General features: G+C 40.5%; 2 protein-coding genes across 3 annotated transcripts in view; both read right to left on the reverse strand.

Moving 5' to 3' along the window:
* Positions 1 to 302: 302 nt before the first annotated feature.
* Positions 303 to 7,202, reverse strand: rgcc (regulator of cell cycle). Of its 2 annotated transcripts, XM_047369931.1 has the most exons (5): positions 7,043 to 7,202; positions 6,731 to 6,898; positions 2,392 to 2,499; positions 1,938 to 2,000; positions 303 to 931 (listed from the first exon to the last, which is right to left on the reverse strand). In XM_047369931.1, exons 1-5 carry the CDS (start codon positions 7,065 to 7,067, stop codon positions 924 to 926), a joined length of 372 nt encoding a protein of 123 aa, XP_047225887.1. In that variant the 5' UTR covers positions 7,068 to 7,202; the 3' UTR covers positions 303 to 923. The 2 variants fall into 2 exon arrangements, with proteins under 2 accessions (XP_047225887.1, XP_047225886.1); XM_047369930.1 differs by lacking the exon at positions 303 to 931 and having other exon boundaries at positions 1,927 to 2,000.
* Positions 7,203 to 13,824: 6,622 nt separating this feature from the next.
* Positions 13,825 to 19,965, reverse strand: part of f5 (coagulation factor V) — a 52,352-nt gene continuing 46,211 nt past the window's right edge. Inside the window, exons 23-25 of the mRNA XM_047371589.1 lie at positions 17,769 to 17,920; positions 15,090 to 15,272; positions 13,825 to 14,982 (exon numbers count right to left, since the gene is read on the reverse strand). Of these exons, the coding sequence (XP_047227545.1) occupies positions 14,836 to 14,982; positions 15,090 to 15,272; positions 17,769 to 17,920 (482 nt within the window). The 3' untranslated portion in view covers positions 13,825 to 14,835. The remainder of the gene's footprint in view (positions 14,983 to 15,089; positions 15,273 to 17,768; positions 17,921 to 19,965) is intronic.

Below are 19,965 nucleotides of genomic sequence, written 5' to 3' on the forward strand. Positions count from 1 at the left end.
TTTGTTTGAGATTTTCAGATAAAGTAGATTATGCCCACGATAATAAACTTGTGATGATGGTTTGTCATATGAAAGTTGCCATGGCAACTGTGTGTATCTTTTATGTAAAAATAGCATTAAAAGTACTCTGAACCAACTCATGTTTAGAAATTTTCAAAGGTATGAGATTTTTTCCTTCCTATCCAGTCCTGAAAAATACTTTATACAAAATCTTTCCAGACTTTTCATGACTGTGTAGGAAGCATAGAGATGGCAAAAGGGAGGCAGAGAATTATATCTAAAATAAAGAAAAGAGTCACATGTAACTAAATTAATAATATTTTATAGTTGAATATTAGCTGTACTAAATACAGACGTTGCTTTCCAGTTTTCCATTCACATGAATCTCCTTCACTCCAGTCAATGTGAGCCTAATCTTAATCTGTCCAGTCAGCACATATAGAATCTGAAACATTATATACATAAGATACAAAAATATATTTCACAATAAGAATCATAAATTTACATCAAAAAGCTTTATAAAATTACAAATATTTTTCTGTTATAAAAAGCCGTTTTTAAATCCTCTTGCAGCTCTAGTTCTGGATGAGAGCGGAGCCTGGGTCCATCAGGATAATTTTAGAGATCTAAACTCTAACTTTTTAGTTCCTATTCTAATGAAATCAGAGGTGATTGGGACCCTCCTTGTAGCTTTTAGGGTCCAGAAACTGTGTGTGGACTGGATGCAGCAGACTTTAGGGGCTCAGGTTGGACCTAATGCCACAGCGGAGCACTGTGCCAGTTGGTGCTCCATCCAGCTGCATCCTGTTTGGTGGCTTTTTCTGTTTGTGGTGGCAGGTGTTTTTAACTGCTCAGTGATGGTCTAGAAATCCACTTCCTCCTTCCGTTATGGCTACACTCCAAGATGACAGAGAGCTCCTGGGTCACATCCCTAAGAACAGACAGAGACGAAGAGAGAGACATGATCAGGACAGGGGCACTGGCTTCTGGATTGCTGGATCTCTGTTTAGAGCGGCAGACGCTTAGTTTAACAGGCTGAACATCATAAACCCGCCGTTTTCAGGGGGCTGACAGGAGACTGGCTGACTGCCTGATTAGTTAAATGAAAGTTCAGCTTTACAGAACGATGCAAGTCTGCCATGTCTCTTTCCATCTCTGACATTTACAGATTTTATTTGTGCTCTGGCTCACAGCAGCAGTACGAATGAAGTCCCACACAATTAAGCTATATTCTGTTACAGAACATCATACCAACCATTATGTTCTGTGAGGTACACAACAGAACTCCTTCATCTGTAAGAGTTAGGAGTTTTGGGGAAATCATGTTAAAACTCTTTCTTATATCCCAGATATAAGATAAGATAAGATATAAGCTCAAAAGCAGAGCAGGGCAATAAAAACAATAATACTGAGATGCACTGAGACATAGGTCGGTGACCCGATTTGGCCAATTTCACGCTTGACCGGACATGATTGGTGTTTGGCTGGTCAGAATAAAATAGTTTTTTTGTGTTTTTTTTTTAGGTTAGTGAACGCACCATTGACAGCAACTATCTTTGGTACTAAAGTTGTTACAGAGGGACCTTCCCTAACCCTAACCCAAAAACCTTTTTTTAGTATTAGTGAAAAGGTTAAAAATGAAGTCAGAGAAGGTACAATTTTCCTCACAGACGGGTGACAGAGAGCAAAGTGATACCATGTCTGTCTTCAGTGTCACCCAAGAGGTCTGCATAACTTGCCTCAGGCATTTTATAACCCTGACACATCATTGTTTCCTGGAAAGCAGAGCGTAGCGACTCCCGTGCCGCTGTACGAGTGGCCGTTAGCAAAGGTGGCATGGGAAACAAATGCCCATGTTAATTCCAAAGAGTGAGTGGCGCCGGTGGGCGGGGTAGTTAATCATAGAGTTCTGACAGATAGATTGCATTAACACTCACTCTCTAATGTCCGGTCGAGGTCGGCGATGAAGTCCTCCAGCTCCTTGGTGTCACCCAGTTTGGCTGCAGTAGAGACAGAAAGATGTATGACATTAAATGATGCTTGAGTTATTTTCTCTGTATAATTTATTGCAGTGATATTTATCTCGTTATCATCTTCTGAACCAAAATTACTCCAAAGTGGCTCCAGATTGGATTTCTCTGGGTTTTTGCACTATAGATTAAATTGAATAAATAATTTTTTACTCAACCTGTTGATAATATTTAAGGAAAAAACTGGGATATAAATGGATATATAGAACTCGAACGCTCATGTGTTATTTTAATATTTATAAATGCATTTTGAACTTATTGATTCTTACATTTATTTATCTTTAAATTGTTTTTGTGGACATTTGTCTAATTCCATAGACAGTTAGGATCAGAGTGAATGTGTTAGAGAAGCTGAGCTCACGTTTGGGTGACATCAGAGGTGGAGAGGTTGTAGCGGGGGAGTGCACGATGGGGGAGTTCAGCCTCTCATCACTGAAGCTGAAGCTATACCTGTTGAGCGAATCGGCACCTGTCAGGAAGACAAGAAACAGACTAATTAGTCCAGGTGAGCTTTCCCTTTTCTGCCCAGCCGATAGAGATCTGTGTCGGTGGAGCATCTTCATCTCAGTGTATCATTTGCATGCTCTGTTAATGACAGCCTTTGTCTACAGCCTGTCATCATGCAGCATGTGAACGAGGCGGGAATTTTTCCACAGAGGTGCAGAAACAGATTATTGTCACACTTGGTTCAGGAGCTTTTTATGAAGAAAATCTGCAAAAGAACACCTTCTGTTTATGTCTGCTAATAATGTTTCTCACTGTGTGACTCCAACGCCTTGTGAACAATAACTACCTACTTCCTCAGACCGAGGTGTATAAAAATCCACTGGAAAAAGATTCTGGGTTAAAACATTGTGGAAGAGTTGACCCTGTTCATGTTTGGTCTGCCGTCTTTGCTCCTTTTACGGTTATTCTGTGATATACAAGCAAGGAAGCGTTCCTTCCTTATAATATACTGATTATGGCAGGTATCATGATATTTATTTATTGTAAATTTAATTTAATACATACACCTGAGAAAATATATAAGCTAAAATATAAAATATATAAGCTTAATTCTGTTCTATAGGGAATAACATGCACTGCTGGAAGCTTACCAGCTATTCACTTAAAAAGAGCCATGACCTTCCATGTATTTTGAAGTGCAGTAATATTCCCAAGCAGTTGAATTTTTCTTTCTTGTAAGCAAGGGAAAGCTGTAGGAGCTTTCTTTCTGCCAGCTGATTGACAGTGCACCGCAACAAGTGGGGGAGGGATGGCACAGTGATTAAAAAAATACGCCCCAGTTATTTTCTAGAAACACCGTCAGTGACCAGTTGGCAACTGGTGCTTCAACGTGCTGCAACCAGCGATCCTTTCAGAATCTGTTCTACTTGAAGCTTCTCATTAAATGACTTTAAACGGCAGGAACAGTGTAAAGAAAAATGTGTACCAATAACTTGGCTGTTACCAATTTCCAAAATTTCTTTTCTGACGTGACGGTTTGCATTTTTTTTTAGGATTGAAAATAAAAGAGAAAAAATGTGCACCAGCTTCTATGACGGACGGAGCATTTTTGAATAAAACGTTTATGCATGAAAGCACATGTCTCTAAACCTTTTCTGATTTTTTTTAAACCGCAGCCTAAATGCTGTTGCTTGATGTGTTTATCTGCTGTCTTGGACGTTGAGGCTGAGAATACTGTCACACTCGAGTGGGGAGCCTTCTAGTTGCAAGTTGGAAAACAGTCGGATTTGCTATTTGTTGTGGCGCGAACTATGAGCAGCAATAGAAGCTAATCATAATATTTCTCTCCATCTTATGCATTAAAACACAAAAGGAACATGTTCAGAAGTACATGCTTTACAGCACAATAGAGATACAAACAAATGTGAGCCGCTCTATTGGATCCTGAACTCAGGGTTGCTTGGTGAGCTGGGGGTATATCCGACTGGGAACTCTGACTTTCGAGTACAGAGAACACACCAATAGACCAATAATAGTGACAGTTCTAAGTTTTGATGCAATAATGACTATGGAAAAAGTCTGATATTTTGGTATTTGATCTGCTGATCTCAGATCAGAGCTGATCAGAGGAAACTTCTTGTCTTTGGCTGCCTGACTGAGGCCTCTCTGCTTGGGATAAGTCCATACCAGAGATCAGCCTGTATGCAAATCAAACTGATTTTGTCAGACCTCACTTTAGCAGAGCAAGAAAAGACAAACTTTTTTTTCTGCAGATTCTTGTACTACAAGTTAAATTGAACTTGCCTCATTCACATTCCTCTATAGCCTTAAGTGAGCATGACAGGGAGAAGACAAGGTAGAACTCAGAACTCTAATGCACTCCAGTCTGCAGAACACCAGAGGAGCTTAACAGCGAGTCAAATGTCAAGCACCTACTGATTCCCCTCTCTATGACCTGCACCCAGCATGAGACAGGGGGGCTCCCACACACATACACTCATAGACGGAGTTCGCATCAGTGTTTGACTTGAACTCTTCAGCCACCTCCCATATTCACCTCTGCATCACTTCTTACTGACACGTCAGCACAGCGGGGGCAATTTCTCTTCATTTATCGGCCTCCTCCTCTGCAAATCCATCCATCAAGCAGTAAGACATTAGGTCATCCTTGTGCTGAACAGGTCTCTTTCCATTAGACTGCCCTGGAGAGGACACGGCTCTGACAGGAATGGGATCCCAGGCTCTTCAGCGATGAAGACACAGGTTCAGACACCTTCCGTGTGTTTTTTTTTATCACTGATCCAGTAACACGGGATGAAAGAAGCTGTTGGTAATGGTAGGCTACTGTAAACACTGTGCAACTGCAAGACTAAAAAATGAAAACAAAAACTAATAAATAAAAAAATGATATCATATATGAAGGTTTGAATGATGGTGGTGGAGTCTGAATATCTTGAATTACTGACATCCATAAGAAGTCTTTCTTAAAACCTTAGGGGCGTAACATTTCTTTCACACTATTCCTTGGAATTCTAACCCACTTGTATACGTGTGGGGAAAGCATTTCCACATATGCGGGTCTGAAGGATACTTTTCTCTGTGTGTCAGCATTTGAATCTGTCCCAGCTGAGTGCCTGGAGCCAGCTCCACTGCTGGGGTAGATGGAGTTTTTTTTTAAACCACTCTATGGTAGAGTAATATATGAATCTGTGACAGTAAGCTGTAGAGAAGAAGCAGCACTGGGGCAGCTGTGCCAAAATATGCAGCAGCAGTTCGATCTTAACTGGGGGAAAAAAAAGCTTTACTGCTCAGGCGGCCCAAGGCATAAGCAAACTTAGCTGCTGCTTAGGGACCCAAGACCAGTCCAGCACAGGGCCATCGAAAGAGTTGATTTTTAACTTCAAATCTGAAGTCAGCTTTACCAAGAAAGAGCCTTCTTGTAAGTTTGCTCCAATGTTCTCTCCATACTGAGTTCAGATCCTCTTATATTGAACTGATCATTGTTTTAAAATTGCATTTGAATTTTAAAAGAACTGACAGATGCACTAGTTATGAAAATGAGAATCTTAATGCATTCAGGATAATTTAATTAGTTAATAGTGGCATGTGGCAGCTCATCATTCATTCATATTATCTGTCAGCCCCACCCATCAAACCCAGTGGGCGGGGCTAGTTAAAATGATTAATCTGTGTGGATTGAAGCTAAATTTATACTTGACTCATTGAACAGGGCGTGAGGGTGTGTGTGCCATCCCTGCCCCTGCCGAGGGCCCCTTGTGCTGTTGCACCGCCTGGTAGGCCACCTCTGAATTTCTTTCAACTTTTCGCATACTGCCCCCTGTATTTTCGGAGAATACTGCAGCAACGTTAGCGTCAAGTATAACGGCCTACAGTGCTTCTTCAGGCTCGCGTGCTCAACAGTCCTGCGTGACACCGCGAACCGCAACTATAACTGAGCCTTCACAGCGCAGGGGCCACAGGGACACTGTCAATTACTCCATGGTGCACTGGAGCAAATGAACAATACAATTACTGCAGAAATAATAAAATAATTGTACATTATATTAATAAGTATCACATGAACATTTTTTAATTGATACGTTTTAGATTTTAGAATTTAATGGAAATGATAAATGGTTGACATATTTCAATAATTGTACTGTAATTTACTTTCTATTTCCAGTTTTATTTTTATAATGACATGTTTCCATAATTTATTCATTACATTCTGATACCTCACAAATTTCAGCCCTGGCGCTTGTTATTTATGACATAAAATGAAGTTAGGGGTCATATTCTGTCTTATAGTGGATTTAAACAATCTGTTATTGGCTTAGTAGTTAGCTAAACACGTCTTAAATGCACCTGGAACAGTCACGGACGATCAAAGGAAATGGTAGTGATGCTGTGGTGGATGATGGTTTTATCTGCAAGTGGGCCACCAAATAAATGTCTGCTTTGGGACCCATAGAACCTTGGGGCCGGTTCTGTTCATTAGATATTGTAAATTTAAAGCAACATTTGCAGGTATGCAGAAGTGCACTGAAGAAAATGATTAGGTCAGGTCAGGAACCAGTATTAGATCACCTTTAATTTGACCCATCTGGAGCTTCTATGTAAGCGATTTTGTAGGTGACCTGAATTAAAATGCTTCGCCCTGTGTGGCTGCAGACCATATGAGAAGAAAACTCGGTCACCGAGCAGAAAAGAGGAGCGGAGAAGGATGGAAGTCTGAGCGCAGCGGCAGAACTCACTGTCCGTGTCGCTGATGCCGCTGTCGCTGACGCTGCTTCGCCTCTTCATCGTCTTCAGGTGCTCGTCGTACCTGAAGTGTCGCTTCTCCACGGGCGACGTGAAGTCTTCGATCACCGCGTCGAACTCGCACAGGACGTCGTTCAGGTCCTCCTCCTTGACGAACTTTGCTGCAAAGAGAAGGAACGGGAGGCAGGAGCTGTCAGTTCTACAAATGAGTTCATTCATCCTGCAACAAGACCTTCAACCAGGGGATAGAGGAACACGGAGCAAGTAGGTTGTTTTAGTAATAAATAATAAAAAGAATGAACTACCTCGAGGTGTCAGCTTCGTCGTCATGACGCCAGCAGTCGAGTCAGAGAAGATCAGGTAACTTCCTAAAAGTGTCCGTAGGATAAAATATCCCAGTCTGTCCCAGCAAGGAGCACTGAAGGTCTTGAAGTAACCTTCCAGGCTGAGGACTGGCGCTTTTAAACGAGCCCGGCTCGAAGGGGGCGGTGACGCAGCAGCGTGTGTGTGTGTGAGAGAGTGTGTGTGTGTGTGTGTGTGCTCATGCTAGCGCAATGTGACCAATAAAACTTTTCCCGGTTAATGTTGTAATACAGATATTTCTATACACACACACACACACACACACACACACACACACACACAGACACACACACACGCGATGTACAAGAACCAGCTTCCCAGCTTCACCTTCAGTCATATCTGTGGGTTATTAAAGGTTCAGGTTCTGATGTATCATGCGTTATAACCTGCTTTAGTTATCCTTATTCGCTTTACCATGGGAAAAATAAAATTAATACAGCCATGGAAAAAAATTAAGTACACCCCTGTTGCTTCAGTGTAGGGCAGGAAGTACATCTCTGGACCTGCTCAGAACTTTGTGGCCGGTTGATGAACATTCCAACGTACCATCAAGGACAATGGCCTCTGTGACAGTGCTTCATGGACTTACTTGCACACACTCACTTACACACACACACATGCTCAAGATAAACATATGCACCCCCTCACACCACCTTCACCGTTCCCAGCATGATGTTGTTTTGTCAACTTGTTGCTTCTTTGTGCTGAGGTTTTTTGCAATCTCAAACTGTATCCTGCTAAGGATAAAGTGTGAAATATGATTTTTTTTTCCTCTACTTTCCTAATGTGACCTCTTTTCTCATCTAACAAGGGCAGCGCCTGTGAGTGGGCAGCAAAGCCTCGGTGACCCGTCCCCCCCTTTTCTTGTGTCATGATGTCTGTTTGGATGGGTTGTACTGGAATTCTAATTTCCCCTCGGGGATCAATAAAGTATCTTTGATTGAATTTGAATTGAATTGTATTGAAGTAGCAACCAAGCACACTCTAAAAACTATGGGGTTAAAAACAACCCAATTTAGGTTATTTTATTAAGCCTCTCCTAGTTTAAAAATAGACCAATCAAACCATGAGTTGGGTTAATACAACTGGGTTGGGTTATGGGTTTGATCCAGGGTTTCACAATAAAATGGGTTAAGACTACCAATGAGTAGGCTGAATATGCACATATGATATGAAATAATACCTGGGTTAAAATAAACATTCTGCATTAAAAAATATATTTTTAAGTAACAGAGACAGCAACATATTTTCCAATAAGTCTTTTACAAACAGGAAGTGGGCTGAAGAAAAGGGACATGCCATCGGGGTCGGGACTCGAACCAGGAATGGCTGTGTGGAGGACTAAAGTCTCTGTATGTGGGTTGCACGCTCCATCACTACGCCACGCACCACGCCCTGAAGTGTAGTTTTTATCAGTAATAGTTCCCAGGTCGCTGTACGGTTCAAAACGACAGTATGTAAGGAATGATAAAGCTTCTTCTAGTGTCTGGGTAAAATTATACAACTTTGGGCACCCCATGGCTTGGTGGTGGAGTGGGCAGCCATGTGTGGGGACGGGGGTCCTCGCGCGGTTGTTCCTGGTTTGATTCCCTGCCATTGTGACATTGTGAAGTGTCCTCTGGACTGATGTTAAGCTATAATGCAGTGCAGGACATTTGGTAAAATCTAAACACAGCATATCTGCAAAAACACCTCACAATTACTCTACAGGCTGGGGCCTGTAAGTTTCTTAAGCCAAATATATAACTATATCTGTCTAACAGATAACCTTACAGCACACCAGAAAACCTACAAAAGAATGGATGGAAAAGAAAAGAATCAAGGTGTTTCAGTGGCCCAGTCAAAGTCCAGACCTAAACCAAAATTACATCCCCTAGAAGGACTTTAAGAGAGCTGTGCAGAAGTTAATGTCTACAAATCTCAAGGAAGGGAAGAAATGATGTAAAGACAGTTCTTGAACAACAATGTGAGAGATGGGTAAAGTCAGATTATGAGTGACTCAGTCATAGGGTGCACTTATTATTTGTCATGATTGTTTTGATTGGTGTGGACTGGTAAAGAAAACAATGTTCTCTTATAGATACTGTTTGGAACTGACCAACACACATCTTCTTTAGAGCTGGGGTAACAATACATGCGATGTTTGGTTTTGTTATATTGTAACGACTGCCTTGGCATTTTAAACCAAACCTTCCAAGATAAGCTAACATGTTTCAGGTGAATATAGAATGTAAAAACCATACTGATGTAAATCCAAATTTTTTAATGAGTCATACTCAGTGGCTAGAAGCACAAAGAAAGATCTGGTCAGCAGTTTTACATTCATGAGACAGGTTTATCTCCCTGACAGGATGTTTTGGTTAAATCTATGAGCAAAACTAAACGTATGGTGCCATCTACTGGTAGAACATCAAAGCTGACAAGACAAGCAATTAAAGGAAATATTCCTAACCAAACCTGCAATGTTTAGACACACGTCTGCAGCTGTTCACTTTAAATGGATGCACCTTCTAAACAACATGTCTACTAAAGGTTGTAGTGAGATGTAATTACTGTGGCTGCAGTAGCAGGTTAGTCTAAGACCAAATATAAAATGTCACCTACATTTCAGTCCAATGGACAGGCTTCAGAACATCTCTGAGATGAGTATTCATTTTACAAGCTAGTGACGATGTCTGTTTTGTTTTCATCACCAGTTTTCCCAAATCAATAGCTTTTTGGATTTCTGTGATTTGCAGAGTTATTTTCTCTGATCAGGTGTTGTTAGGGTGAATGGAACAATCAACGAAACAACAAAAAACACACTTTGGCAAAAAAAGTCAATCTGCTTGTTCAAAAGTTTGTAAAATGTCTAATGTCATACTAGAGACCAAAATTGTATACAGTACATACAATGTTCTAGTTAAAGATCCTTTATGAAGTCAGCATAAAAAAACTTTATCTTCTATAGTTAACTAAACAGGTACAAGACCATGAAATAGTATAAGCAGCATGTTATAGATTTCTTCTGTTTTTGCTTTTATTTTCAAAAGAAAATGTTTGAAACCAAGAAACAGACTTTAATATCAGACAAATAGAACCAGAATAAAGCACATAATGCAGTTTTCAAATTATAGTTGTTCTTATTCATGTAAAAAAACATCCAAGCCAACCTGGCCTTTTGTTAAAAAATCACTCTTCTTGTTAAATCATGAATTAGGTTTGATTAACCACGTGCATTTGGTTTAGTTTCACTCGGTTCACCCAGACCTCTTAAATGCCTGGCCTGTTCAATCAAAAAAATCACTCAAGGAAATACGATCTAATCAAATCTACCCCGATTCAAACAATTCCAAGAACAGATAAAGAACCAAAGCCACTGACATCTATCAGTCTGGAAATGATTACAAAGCCAATTCTAATGCGTTTAGAACTCCAGTGAACGTCAGTGAGGCATGGAATGGCAGGGACCCTTCCTAGGAGTCATTGTCATTCTAAAATCCCTCTAAGAGTGCATCAATGACTTCTCCAGGAGATCACAAAATAGCCCAGAACAACATCTAAAGTACTCAAGTCTTGCTACAGCCTCACTTGCCTCAGATAAGGTTTTATTCATGATATGATATTCATGATTTAACAATGAGAAAAAAAGACAAAACACCCTGATTGGAGAGGCCAAATTAAAGTCCTGACTTAAATCCACAAGCAGCTATGGGATGACCTTAAACAAGCTGTTAAGCTCATTCTGCCTCTCTCTTCACTTCACATTGACCTGCACTAAACACTACACCCACCAAAGCTGCAATATTTCACTCACTTATAGATGCAATATTAAGCACTACCTCATGCTTTTACATGTGTATTTAGGACTTTGCAAAGATAATTTCCAGATGCTTAACAGCACTATCAGTAATTCAGTTTGCTCCTACTATATCCTAAACACCAATCGTGAAAGAAAATCTGACAATGGAAGATTTTTAAAAATATGATTATAATAAAAAGCTCACAAAAATGTCTTGCTCTACTTTTCTTTCTTGACTAATAACACAACATATATGACAAACTCAAAATGAAAACTGCTACAACACTTCCAAATTTAATCTGTTGTAGTTTATTAGGTGTAAGGCCTACAGTAAATCATTGCATAAATAGCAAATATATAATAATTATGCCATGACTATGTAATGATACAAAACCCAATCCCAGATTGGTCCGAGTTTAACCTTTCAGAGATCTTAATCAGAAATTTATCTGCTGATTTCAGTGAGCAAAGTTAGAAAAATGTCATTTAGTTGATTTGTGTTACAGCCGAGCCAATATCAGTGATTAATGAGTCAGTTGAGTCACATTTATCTGCTTATGGGGACTTTCTAAAGCAGTTCATGAGGTAGGTTGGCTTCACAGATCAGTAGCAGGCAGGAAATCTTTGGTGAGACCTTTACACCTTCAGTGCTTGTTCCAACATTATCAGCAATGGACAAACATAACGTGTTTGCAGCTGAATGTGTCTGGTGACTTTTGGGGCTCATGTGACTAGCCTCAGCGGAGGTGCTAAAAGCACCAGACACCATGAGAGGACTGCAGGGCTGCTAGACCCATATATAGAATAGGACACTGACCAGTTTGATTGATCACTGAGGTTGACACTAAATACACAAAGGCAGAAATTATGTTTATTAAAACACAATAAATTACATTTACTTACATATTTACAAGGGTTCAGTTCCATTTCCCATGACCCTTTTTTGCCTGAAAATGCTATTTCAAACACAGAAAAAAGTGATTTCTAACTTTGGGTTGTAACTTATTAAAGGAAGAGTACAGGTCCTTCTCAAAATATTAGCATATTGTGATAAAGTTCATTATTTTTCATAATGTCATGATGAAAATTTAACATTCATATATTTTAGATTCATTGCACACTAACTGAAATATTTCAGGTCTTTTATTGTCTTAATATGGATGATTTTGGCATACAGCTCATGAAAACCCAAAATTCCTATCTCACAAAATTAGCATATCATTAAAAGGGTCTCTAAACGAGCTATGAACCTAATCATCTGAATCAACGAGTTAACTCTAAACACCTGCAAAAGATTCCTGAGGCCTTTAAAACTCCCAGCCTGGTTCATCACTCAAAACCCCAATCATGGGTAAGACTGCCGACCTGACTGCTGTCCAGAAGGCCACTATTGACACCCTCAAGCAAGAGGGTAAGACACAGAAAGACATTTCTGAACGAATAGGCTGTTCCCAGAGTGCTGTATCAAGGCACCTCAGTGGGAAGTCTGTGGGAAGAAAAAAGTGTGGCAGAAAACGCTGCACAACGAGAAGAGGTGACCGGACCCTGAGGAAGATTGTGGAGAAGGGCCGATTCCAGACCTTGGGGGACCTGCGGAAGCAGTGGACTAAGTCTGGAGTAGAAACATCCAGAGCCACCGTGCACAGACGTGTGCAGGAAATGGGCTACAGGTGCCGCATTCCCCAGGTCAAGCCACTTTTGAACCAGAAACAGCGGCAGAAGCGCCTGACCTGGACTACAGAGAAGCAGCACTGGACTGTTGCTCAGTGGTCCAAAGTACTTTTTTCAGATGAAAGCAAATTCTGCATGTCATTCGGAAATCAAGGTGCCAGAGTCTGGAGGAAGACTGGGGAGAAGGAAATGCCAAAATGCCAGAAGTCCAGTGTCAAGGACCCACAGTCAGTGATGGTCTGGGGTGCCGTATCAGCTGCTGGTGTTGGTCCACTGTGTTTTATCAAGGGCAGGGTCAATGCACTTCATGCTTCCATCTGCTGAAAAGCTTTATGGAGATGAAGATTTCATTTTTCAGCACGACCTGGCACCTGCTCACAGTGCCAAAACCACTGGTAAATGGTTTACTGACCATGGTATCACTGTGCTAAAAACGCCTGCCAACTCTCCTGACCTGAACCCCATAGAGAATCTGTGGGATATTGTGAAGAGAACGTTGAGAGACTCAAGACCCAACACTCTGGATGAGCTAAAGGCAGCTATCGAAGCATCCTGGGCCTCCATAAGATCTCAGCAGTGCCACAGGCTGATTGCCTCCATGCCACGCCGCATTGAAGCAGTCATTTCTGCCAAAGGATTCCCGACCAAGTATTGAGTGCATAACTGTACATGATTATTTGAAGGTTGACGTTTTTTGTATTAAAAACACTTTTATTTTATTGGTCGGATGAAATATGCTAATTTTGTGAGATAGGAATTTTGGGTTTTCATGAGCTGTATGCCAAAATCATCCATATTAAGACAATAAAAGACCTGAAATATTTCAGTTAGTGTGCAATGAATCTAAAATATATGAATGTTAAATTTTCATCATGACATTATGGAAAATAATGAACTTTATCACAATATGCTAATATTTTGAGAAGGACCTGTATGTAACAGTTACTGACATCTAGTGGACTAGGAAGAGATTGCAAATAACTTAGTCACTAGCTTTCTATCAACAAATTGCAAAGAAATTGGTTAAATAAAATACAAATCTTTAAAATATCTAGCATTACATAAAAGAGTTGAATTTGTTATCACATATTTATTTCAGTTTTCTACTTTCACCCGTGCCAAAATTGTTTCACTTTGTTTCTTTGAAGAACTCAGTTGGAGGAACATGGTCTTGGTGATCCGGTTGGTCAGAAATACGTTCTGGATCATTTTCCTGGCTATCTACTTCACATAAAGTAGTTTAATATAGTGCTGAAAAATCCACTGCACACATGGATTGCAATGGTTTATTCTAATGGGAAACAGAAAGCACGTAGCAGAGCAATTTGATTGTTAATAAAACAGTGTGTGTATATATGTATATATATATATATATATATATATATATATACATATATACAGACATATAACATTTATTTGTTACAAATGAAAAGATGGACAATATTTTCTAACAATTGTTTTTTTTCAATTCATCACGACAAATCAAATCAAATCAAATCAAATCTTATTTTATAACAGAAACTCGATTTGTTAAAAAGACGTCCTAGAAAATGTCCTACTGACAGAAAACTGGATTTATATTTTAAATGTCCGACCTCTGACTTGGTAAAATCATCTACATATTTTAATAAAATCCTTACATTGTTGATGGGATATATGCTGCAAAAAGTGTGTCATGCATTTGTATTTAACCCACTCTGATACCCCTAAAATAAATCCACAGCAACCCACTGCCTTCAGAAGTTACCTGAGAAACATCTCTGAGGGCACATTTCAGTCCATCATTTGAAAATGGAAAGACTATAGCACAACTGCAAAACAACCAGAACACGGCCACCTAGCGTGACCGACTGGGCAAGGAAAGCAGCCAAAAAGATCATTGTGACTCTGGGGATCTTCGGTGATCTACAGCTCAGGTGGACGAATCCGTCATAAGGACAACTATTATCTGTGCACTCCACTGTATATAGACTTTATGGAAGAATGCAGAAAAGTAAGCGATTATTTAAAGAAAGTTATAAGAAGTCCTGGTTACCCCAAGTCATGTAGGGGATCCAGCAAACTTATGGATCCCAATCCCAATAAACTACTTTGAAGTTTGGGGTTGTAACGGGATAAAATGTTAACATGTTTGGGGGGTGATGATTTTTTTGAGGGGGAGCCATGTCTGGTTCTCTGTAGAACTCAGGGTCTTCAGATTCCTGGTACATTCTAAACATTTGAAAACTTTTTCTGTGTTCTCATTAGTATTTATGTGAAGCACTTAATAGAAAAATGCACGTGTCACTCAAAGTCGCAGCCTAGAAGCTCTACTCTCATGGTGATGGAGTTCCACCATCTTTTGGGGACAATTCGAATGAAGCGAGAGAAGATGGGAGGATAGATGTAGTTCTTCATGTGGTCGTTGTTGTTTGTGTTTCCATCAAACATCTAGATTTATGAGAACGAGAAAGAATTTATTCAGAAGTTATTTCTTTTAACAAAAAAAAGCTCCAGCAAAGTGGTCAATGAAAATCAAACTTTTTGCAGTAGCTCACCTTTACAGGTACATCATCGTCATCTGGGTAGTAGGTCCAGTCGATCCCATTGTCACTGTACTGCAGCGCATACTTGATGACGTACATCTCCTTAGACATAGACTTGGCTCCCTGTGTTACAATACCTGTGATCTTCTTGACGTAGGGCAGTTCTACTTGTAGCCACTGGTTCATGTCACTGTGCTGAATAAAACAGGACACAAGGACATATGATGAAATATTTCATACCACTTGAGTTTGTGTCTACTCAGGATCAGACCACTTTTTATGTTATAAAGTCTCTGACTTTTAAGTTTCCATATGATATGAACTATGCGATATTTTTCCTATTTTGTCAAAATGACAACTACAAACTTCTATGTATTTATTGGATATGTGTTAGACCAACGTAAAAAGGCATTAAGTGGAAAGAAAAATATAGATGGTTGTCAAAATCTTTTACTAAATGTCAGTTTTGACCGGCAGGGCTCAATGTTCAATGGAAAGGAACAATAAAATAAAGTTTGAGGCGAATTTATTTATTTTTAACTGCATGTCATGTGTACACCAACACCCTTACACTGAAAGCAACTAGCTGCCTTTTATACCCAGCATGGCCTGGGTGAGTCATAGGAAGAAACCATAAAAAGGGGGAATCAGAAAACAAGAAATAAAAAAAAAACATTTACACAAATCTATCACCAAAAACAATTAATGATACCCTATGAATATTTACATAAATACAAATCATTTTAACGATACACATCTGAGGTTAATCACGTGAATAAATCTAATTTAGCATAACTCTTCAAAGCACTATTTTCCTAATCTAATTAGTTTGCTCCAAAAGCTTTTAAGAAGCAGCTGGAGCATGACCCCTCCTTATGTAAACCCTGTCCAACTGAGGAGACAAACTATGAAGAGGTGAGTACTAAAGAGATACAGAAATTTAAGGAGACACATAGTGACATTCTGCATTCTCTTCATACAGGAAGTAGGGCTTCCCAAGAATGTCTCCCCAAATGTCTGAGCACACTACAATAAAGAACTCAAAGAACCCAACCATTTGGTCTGTAACTCAATCACACATCACACATTATGAATAATCACATTTAATGAAGTAATGGAACCCCGGTCTTCATTACACTGATAACAATCTGAAAAATGTGGTTTGTTTCTACCAACTTTGCACATCTAGAAACTGGAAGACTTGAGCCAGACTCCTAATTGGATTTTGGTCCGAGCTTTAACTAGGCCAACACACAAATATTCTTTAAACATCATTCCATCTCTCTGGCTGTATGTTTAGGGGTGTTATCATTCTGGAAGGTAAACCACCAGCTCTGATGAAAAGTTACCATAAAAAGTTACTTCCTGATGCACTCAGGTTCTACAGAGTCCTGCTATTGAACTAATTATGTGATCCAGGTGTGTTGAAGCAAAGACACACAAAAGTTGCAGGAGACTGGCTGTTGAGGACTGGAGTTTGACACCTGTGAGCCATGCCCCTTCTCCACTGGCTCATTTTAGACAGCGTGACTCCACTCCACTTGGTCTCTCTTTACCCGGTACGGTACCTGCTGGGGGCGTTGATGGGGAATCGGTTGGAGAAGCGGACAAGAGAGACGCTGCTGTCTGGACTGGTAGAGCTGCAAAGTTTGCCTGAAGAAGTTACAATTTTGGGCTTTATGAGGAGGTTTTTGTCTCAGTCACAGCAATAATGAGGACAAGGACTTTAAAGTGCAAAATTACGGAACTTTAAACCTGGTGAAGTTGCTTAAGGTTGGATATTGGACATTTGTGCTCCGTGGATTAAGCAAGATCTTCCTCCAGTTTGATCCAATATAGGCAGTCCAATTACGGTCAGCTGCTGTCTCTATGCTCCCTCCTCCTGCAGACACTGGTTCGCTTGAGGACCGTCAATAAATTTCTGAACCAAACACGCTGTTTCATGGTGGTATTGGGGGAAATGTTAGTGCATCTGAACAGCTCCTTTATGTGTGATCAGCTGATATAGGATGTTATTAAATACAGCGCCCTGCCTGCTCGTAATTTAGAAAGCTGATGTGTCCTTTTTCTTTTCTTTCAGGCTTCAGGGCCGATAAAATAGTTACTGGTACAGAAAAAAACAGTAATGCAAATGCTTGTAAAGCGGGCCGAGTGGAGTCAAGTAGGGCCAAATCGAACCAGTTGATAGATGAACCTCCACCCCGTTCTGAAGTTTTTCTCATTTTCCAACATGTTTACTTCCAGTTTTACCCTCTAGCTTTATCCATCCTCCTATTACGTCTAACCAGCTTCCATATCCCTGCTAAGGAAAAGCCTCCCCACACCATGATGCTGGCACCACCATGTTTTACAATGGCGGTAGTATTCAGGGTCATGTGCAATGTTAATTTTCCACCACACAGCATCTTACATGTAGGCCAAAAAGTTTAATTTGGTTTTATCTGAGAAAACCTCTTTCCTTCCCATGATGGATTTAACAGTGCTTCATGAGATGCCCAAAAGCTTGGGATATTGTTTCAATAACAAACCGTCACTTTGCGGTATGTACTACTTTGGATTGGACTATAACATAAAATCCCTCCAAAAAATACATTGATGTTTGGGGTTTTAATGACAAAATATGAAAAAGTTCAAAGTGTACGATTACTTTAGCAAGGCAATGCAAACTGAAATGTCAAAGGTGATTACTACCTTAGCTCTCCATGCATTGACAAAGCCCTGTTTGTTGAGGCGAGCAAGAGATGCCTTCCAGGGTCCAGATAACCAGCTGGATGCCTCAGAGCTGGCTGTGATGTGACTGTCCTCTATTAATCCACTCTCCATCCCCAAAGGGACTGAGCAGCCTAAAAACAAAGACATGAGAAATGAAAATTCACAACACAACCCTTTAATTCTTTAGTGGTAGGGTTCAGGGGAGGTTGTAAACTGTTGTTAATCCTTCTTTTTATTTTTAAGACTATTCCCTTTTGAATAGTCTTAACATCCCTTTTGATTGTATAAAGAAGTCTTTAGCAATGCTCATGCTACATGGTGCCAAGTTGTATTGTGCAATTAAAAGCAGAATGTTTCTTAATATGCACCTCAACCCTAACGTGTTTCTGAGATATTATGTAGAAAGTTGCATCACATATCATTATCACATAAAACACATTAATTTAGGCATTACATTATGATCCTGGATCACAGCACCTCACAGCTTTCAGAGTATAGATGCTGGCCAGTAAAGAGTTCCTATGGTGAACCAACAATGGACATATGAGCATCGCAACTGAACCACAAAGCAATGAAAGAAGGGGACCTGGTCTGATGAATCACAGTTTCCATTACATCACATGGATGGTCGATTGGATGTGCATTGCTTACCAGGGGAACGAACCCATGGCACCAGGATGCATTTTGGGAGAAAGGTATGTTGGCAGAGACATTGTGAAGCTTTGGGCAAAGTTTTGCTGAGAAACCTTGGGTTCAGCCATCCATGTGAATATTACTGTGACCAACACCACCAACCTAACCCACTGTTTTAGACCTGCCTACACTTTGAAGGAAACAGCATAACCTGATGACTGTGGCCTCTTTCAGCAGAATAATTAACCAACTCACAAAGCAAAAATGGCTCAGGAATGGTTGGAGGAGCAAATCATGGCACCAGATTTAATCTAATCAGACATCTACAGGTCCTTCTGAAAAAATTAGCATATTGTGATAAAGTTCATTATTTTCCATAATGTCATGATGAAAATTTAACATTCATATATTTTAGATTCATTGCACACTAACTGAAATATTTCAGGTCTTTCATTGTCTTAATACGGATGATTTTGGCATACAGCTCATGAAAACCCAAAATTCCTATCTCACAAAATTAGCATTTCATTAAAAGGGTCTCTAAACGAGCTATGAACCTAATCATCTGAATCAACGAGTTAACTCTAAACACCTGCAAAAGATTCCTGAGGCCTTTAAAACTCCCAGCCTGGTTCATCACTCAAAACCCCAATCATGGGTAAGACTGCTGACCTGACTGCTGTCCAGAAGGCCACTATTGACACCCTCAAGCAAGAGGGTAAGACACAGAAAGAAATTTCTGAACGAATAGGCTGTTCCCAGAGTGCTGTATCAAGGCACCTCAGTGGGAAGTCTGTGGGAAGAAAAAAGTGTGGCAGAAAACGCTGCACAACGAGAAGAGGTGACCGGACCCTGAGGAAGATTGTGGAGAAGGGCCGATTCCAGACCTTGGGGGACCTGCGGAAGCAGTGGACTGAGTCTGGAGTAGAAACATCCAGAGCCACCGTGCACAGGCGTGTGCAGGAAATGGGCTACAGGTGCCGCATTCCCCAGTCCTGGGCTACAGAGAAGCTGCACTGGACTGTTGCTCAGTGGTCCAAAGTACTTTTTTCGGATGAAAGCAAATTCTGCATGTCATTCGGAAATCAAGGTGCCAGAGTCTGGAGGAAGACTGGGGAGAAGGAAATGCTAAAATGCCAGAAGTCCAGTGTCAAGTACCCACAGTCAGTCATGGTCTGGGTGCTGTGTCAGCTGCTGGTGTTGGTCCACTGTGTTTTATCAAGGGCAGGGTCAATGCAGCTAGCTATCAGGAGATTTTGGAGCACTTCATGCTTCCATCTGCTGAAAAGCTTTATGGAGATGAAGATTTCATTTTTCAGCACGACCTGGCACCTGCTCACAGTGCCAAAACCACTGGTAAATGGTTTACTGACCATGGTATCACTGTGCTCAATTGGCCTGCCAACTCTCCTGACCTGAACCCCATAGAGAATCTGTGGGATATTGTGAAGAGAACGTTGAGAGACTCAAGACCCAACACTCTGGATGAGCTAAGGCCGCTATCGAAGCATCCTGGGCCTCCATAAGACCTCAGCAGTGCCAC

Source organism: Girardinichthys multiradiatus, chromosome 7 (assembly GCF_021462225.1).
Source record: "Girardinichthys multiradiatus isolate DD_20200921_A chromosome 7, DD_fGirMul_XY1, whole genome shotgun sequence".
NCBI lineage: Eukaryota > Metazoa > Chordata > Actinopteri > Cyprinodontiformes > Goodeidae > Girardinichthys > Girardinichthys multiradiatus.

Coding starts and splice junctions, on each gene's coding strand:
- rgcc (XM_047369930.1), bottom strand. CDS start 7,067: ATGACGACGAAGCTGACACCTCGAG. Junction 2,500..6,730: donor CGGCATCAGCGACACGGACA/GTGAGTTCTGCC, acceptor TCTTCCTGACAG/GTGCCGATTCGCTCAACAGG. Junction 2,001..2,391: donor ACCTCTGATGTCACCCAAAC/GTGAGCTCAGCT, acceptor TCTCTACTGCAG/CCAAACTGGGTGACACCAAG.